Source organism: Sphaeroforma arctica (genome assembly GCF_001186125.1).
Source record: "Sphaeroforma arctica JP610 unplaced genomic scaffold supercont1.1662, whole genome shotgun sequence".
Taxonomy (NCBI): Eukaryota; class Ichthyosporea; order Ichthyophonida; genus Sphaeroforma; species Sphaeroforma arctica.
This window is the reverse complement of record NW_014038896.1, coordinates 265-5,915: the sequence shown is the minus strand read 5'-3', so window position 1 is coordinate 5,915 and position 5,651 is coordinate 265. Positions and strand designations below refer to the sequence as shown.

At 42.6% G+C, this 5,651-nt stretch overlaps 1 protein-coding gene across 1 annotated transcript in view; it reads right to left on the bottom strand.

Annotated features, from left to right (window-relative positions):
- SARC_11387 (hypothetical protein) overlaps nt 1-4,913 on the bottom strand; it is a gene marked incomplete at both ends in the record, with an annotated part of 7,929 nt that extends 3,016 nt beyond the window's left edge. Inside the window, 6 exons of the mRNA XM_014294528.1 lie at nt 421-569; nt 1,051-1,206; nt 1,955-2,198; nt 3,153-3,273; nt 3,652-4,438; nt 4,628-4,913. Coding sequence (XP_014150003.1) covers nt 421-569; nt 1,051-1,206; nt 1,955-2,198; nt 3,153-3,273; nt 3,652-4,438; nt 4,628-4,913 — 1,743 coding nt within the window. The remainder of the gene's footprint in view (nt 1-420; nt 570-1,050; nt 1,207-1,954; nt 2,199-3,152; nt 3,274-3,651; nt 4,439-4,627) is intronic.
- Between the last annotated feature and the right edge of the window lie 738 nt (nt 4,914-5,651).

Genomic DNA, 5,651 nt, shown 5'->3' with positions numbered 1-5,651 from the left:
TATATATATATATATATAATATATAATATATATATATATATATATATATATATATATATATATATATATATATATATATATATATATATACTATATGTATATCTATATATCTATATATCTAGATATATATATATATATATACGAATCAAATGAGCTATCTATCAGGACTTACTCTGGCATTCGAAATATAAAACTATTGCTTTCAAATCAAATAATGGTCTCAAACTGTGCTAGCCACGAGTGCCTGAATAGCATAAGGCGACACCATTTAAAAGGCGACACCATTTAAAAGGCGACACCATTTAGAAGGCGACACCATACTCCACAGATCCGGGACGTCACTTTTGAAAGCCTCTCAGCCGTATGCTCACATCAACTTTTAATTTACAATACCAGTCCTGGCAATCAGTGTGTGCTTACCGATAACTCCTTCGACATCACACGGGTGGCCTTTTCTGTGCCATGCACGAGCACTGTCTGTCTGGGTGCCATCTGCTGTAGGATTGTTGACATGGATGTCATATCAGACAAGCCCTCGAAGTCTATGAACTTGATTTTGCACTTCACAGCTGTGATAAATGAGGAAGGGTTGGGAATGGATCGTGAATTCGGACATCGCTCAACAACTATGAAACCAATGCGAGATTAACCCAGTTCAATCTAGATGTGATTTGAAACGATGAATTTGTCCAATAATGTAATAGAAAAACTACGACAGTGAGAAGAATACATTTACTATGCTGCAGGCCACAAATTACAGACATGTACGAAAACGAAAGAAACATTATATGGTGCACGTCACTAATCACGAAATAGACAGATCATTTTGTTTAGATTCTTACCAACCTCGAGTTGAAGTACAGTAGGATATACACTCGTTGAGTCCAGATAGATGTTACGTCTCTCATAACGAATTCATGCAGAGTAGAAGCACTTACAGATACTATTTTGACCCTCTTGGATTTAGGTACACTTCAAGCTGCTAATTGTATCGGAAGAACACAAGTTAACAACAGTAAAATCAAATTCCCGGAAAAGTAGAACACTTACACAAGTGCAGATCTTCCACTATGTACTTTGTGGCCTTTTCCCTGTCTTCCATCTCTTCCATATTGGCAGCCTCTTCGTCAGCCGTCTTATCCTCGTCCATTGGCATCACTCCCGATGGGTCCGCCTCAATGTCTCCGATCAAACCTCCGATTCCACCTAGTTGAACAATGGATAGCCGATGAATTAGCCAACGCGATGGATTCCCAGTTGTAGAGGACGCATATTCTCAATCATGCACATTCAGCCGTCACCAATGGACAAGCACAGCAAAGCACACTGTCCATGAACAACTGCGAGTATCAGCGATTTGATAGTTACGCGGCCTACTCAAAAACTAAATTGATAATTCTGACGGAGAGTAGCCACAACGCATTGAAGTGTATCACGCGCCGAGCGCAAAGACGGCGACAGCAGACACCAAGATGCAATCCGAAGAATGAATCGAATTTTCTTTGTTAATTCTATAGAAAATGTGATAAATCGCACGAAGGCGACGTAAGCTATGTGCCTCTTAGAGGCATTTCATCAACACTAATAACTTCGCGCGGCCCTGCGTGTTATATGGACAACCCCTTATACGAAGAGAACCCTTGAGCATTCGTAAATATGCTCAGAACCCAACAGGTATTCCCCCACATCCAAAAAGGTACAATGACAGACAGTTGAATTACGTAATACTCATAACAAGCAACCACCAAGTGCACAGACACAGTTCGTGTGTTGACCACACCCGTAGACTCGAACCTCACACCAAGCCAGAGCACACGCAAACATCAAGTTCACACCAGGGGGTTTCAGCTGCGAGTATACAACACCAACTTCCCCTCTGTTATGGCTTGTACTTGAAGAGTGTGTGTATGTGGGTGAACTCCTATCCCTTATCTGAACCGCGAACCCTCCGTACCTGCAGCTGCCGCAGCCACCGCGCCCATGGTCGGATCGTTGATGACCAGAAACTCGTCCGGCCTCAACACCATACCGTAGTCATCCATCTTCATCTTTGTTTCGATTGCTGGAAACATTGGAAACTTCACAGATGCTTGCTTGAAGAAGTTGGTCTTGTGACTGGTGGTCATGGGGATGTCGTGCTTGACAACCTTCACCGCTACAGAGCCGCCCTTCCTGCCCTCCGACGTGTTGACATTGACCTGGGAGTGACAACGAACAAGTTGGGGAGTGAGAAATAGCTGTATTCGCAAATAAGGACGAGGAGAATATATAGACAATCAACATATATAAGCGTCAATGATCTCTAATAAACCAAATTTCACTAAGACAGAGGTCAACGGGTATATGGTGCGGTTGAGAGCATCTGTTTCAAGCTCGGTTTGTACAGCTTTCCTGAATCTATACGTATCACGGATATGAAACTGCAAAGAGTCAACCAGTCATACGCCATACGTCAAGTACAATATAGACACGAGCACCTTCGCTACCAGTGAAACATACCCCGCATAAAAGAGAGACAGGCTCGTAAACTAGAATGATGAGTGGCGACAACAACCACAAGTTACATAGCACGCCATTGCATTCGAAGGACGCGTCAAATGCAACAGACAATAGTAGGATACGAAGAGATTGGTGGTTAAGGGTCCCTGTACTGTAAAGCTGTCCTATATGCCAGTATCGTGCGACACTTAGTAGCAAGAAGCATTAATCCACCTCGATATGATTTAGACAGCGTTGGCCTCGTCACCTACCTGATAAGTATACGCGATAGCATCAAAATACACCATTTTATATCAAGTACGAAATGTCAACAGAGATAACAAAACTAAGTAGAAGATCCCAAGTACGGATATGCTAAGATGTCGACGAGATAACAAGCTAAAACGTATTCTCACCACCGTCACAAACCACCACCCTTGTCACATAGCTATGATTTTTGGCTAATTACTTGCATCCCAAATTGGTCGATACTTGCAGGATACACTGCATGGTTCAAGGAGGTATCGCGCACTTGCATTTCTTGACGATATGCTATTGAAACCGCGAATAGCGTACCACTAAACCATAATTGAAGAGAGAAACAGCGTTACTCTGAAAGTTCTAGCTCAAATCTATCAATAGTCATCACATCCAGCCACAATGAATGCGCTTACCATGTGTATAGCAGATGTTACTTCATCTCCATCGCTATCGTCGTCACTGTCATCAGAGCCCATGGCTTTGGCCAGTTGCTTCGCCTCCTGTTCTAATCGTTGCTTCTCTTGCCTTTCTTTCCTGTGTAGGCATGACTATGATGTTTAAACAATGCACGGGTATGCTATGGACCCGACGTATTTGAAAACGTCGGCAAACGTTCACAAAAAGCACACATGTGCACGATACATATTAACAACACCAATTCTACAAATGTACAAATATATATGCACGAACACGTGATTAATAGGGCGCGAGACACAGCACTTGAAAATCAAACACCTTCGCACTGTTCAGGACATAAACAGGTTTGTCCATGCCTGCCGAAAGAAGAAATCATTTGTCAGCAGCACATAAAGGACACAGTACACATCTATGAAAGTGATATGAACATTGTTTGAGGTGAATCCTGACACACGGTGAAAATCTCATACGGCTAGATACAGAAATGTAGCATACCTTCGCTTCCCCAAGAATTCTTCTAATTCTGTACCCTCTAGTGGTATTCTTTTTTTAACGTTTAGATCGAGCTCTCTAATACCGTTCTTGAGCATTTGGTGACTAATTGTATCAGGCGCCGGTCTCGATGTGTACACCACCGCATTCTTGGGCTCTTCGGCCCATTCTAAAAATAAATCGCGAGACAATCCCGCAGTAAGACCCGGCAGCGTACTCAACACTACCATGGGGGTACTACTCGAGCTATTGAGCTCATGAAGTTCGTCTATCGAGTACACAATCTTAACATTCTTGAATTGAAAGGGATTTGTTTTGCTGTTCATAGTTTGTTTGTGCATGGCATCCGACATCCACGACAGCGTGGACTTTGCGTACACACACACATTCTCTGCAAACACATTCAGCCACACCAGTCTGTACGACTGCAGACTGCGCACTTGCCACACCTCGTCCAACAGCAGCGCCAACTCCAGCACACGCGACGCTGTATCGACCGGAAACAACACATTCCCATCCTTGCGAACAGTGGAGAGGATAGAATCCACAATGTCCCGTTCCGTGTCCTTCCGCGTCGCGGCCTGAGTGATTAGCGCATTGTTGCTATCGGTTATGAGTAGTGACGGCCGTGTGATGTGAAAGAGTTCGCAGCCATTCAGGTGCCGTTCTTTCTTGTGGTTGTAGTCGACCGCGTAGACATAGTCCTCCTGGTCCTTGGTGATCTTCCAAATCGTGCCCCCGAGTGTGTGTCCAGAGTTGTAACCGAGAAATGAGATACCTTCACCCTTTCCTGTGGTAAACACGGGTGTGAGATTTGCATCAGCAAGTGCGGTGAGTGAAGTTGGCGGATGCTATTGAACATATGTATGTATAACTAATTGAGGGCGATGTACACGAAACGCTCAATTCTGAAGCTGAGAGTAATAGCAATAGTGCGCTAAGTATCACAGAAGAGAATGATGAAGCAAAAGCTCCATACCTGTGCAGTTGTGTAGCTGCTTGTGTTTCAGTTGCACAATCTTGTCATTGAAAACAAGATCCACATGTTCGAGTGTGAATTTATCGAATTCTTCCTGGTTGTAGTACGACTGGAATATATCATACATGACTAATTGTCCCATCTGATTCACAGGCAACGTCATATACACAGGACAGTCCAGTCCAAGATGTCCAAAGGCGTAGGGCAGTGCACCCAGATGGTTCATGTCTAGATGACTTATCAGCACAGCATCGACTGTTGGGGCGTACCTATAAAAGTCAGACATGGTGGATGAGTATACTAGTTACTCATAGTGATTCTACAGAGTTATATATACACATGCCCGATCGCATGTTATTGGAAGCAATGCTCCAAACTAAGATCTCTGGATGAAATTCGTAATCCTGTTCATAATACACTACTCACGGGTACAATTATGTATCAATGCAAATGTGCAATTCGTACTCCACTCAGACTGCCACCGAATGAAACACGCAAGTGTCACGATTTGCCAGTGCTGAGTGGTAAGTTAAAACGCTGACTTTGTTATCGCTGGATAGATCCGGACAATACGACAATGTACTTTTTAGATACTTTCTCGAAAGAAAAGTGCACATAGCTGCGCGTATGTATGTTATCGAGTAGATATATTTAGTCAGGAAAGAAATAACAGCTCTAAAACCAATGCAAGCATCTCAACAAACCGAATCAATGTGAAAATTTACACAGTGCCAGGCGTAGGCTCGTTAACCTCATACATACTATGCCAGCTGATATGTCTGTCCAGATGGATTTGCCAGAAAAATACAATTTTGAACTCCTGTAAACTAAGAATGTTACTCGAATGGTAGTTTTGCATACGTAGAGACGAAAAGAGTTGCTATAACATGAAAAACGGCGATCATAAAAATAAACACACTCACAAATATATGAATAAACACAAACGTACAAGCATGAACATGGTACAGTAATAATCATAATAATGATAATAAGAATAAGAATAATAATAATCATAATAATAAAA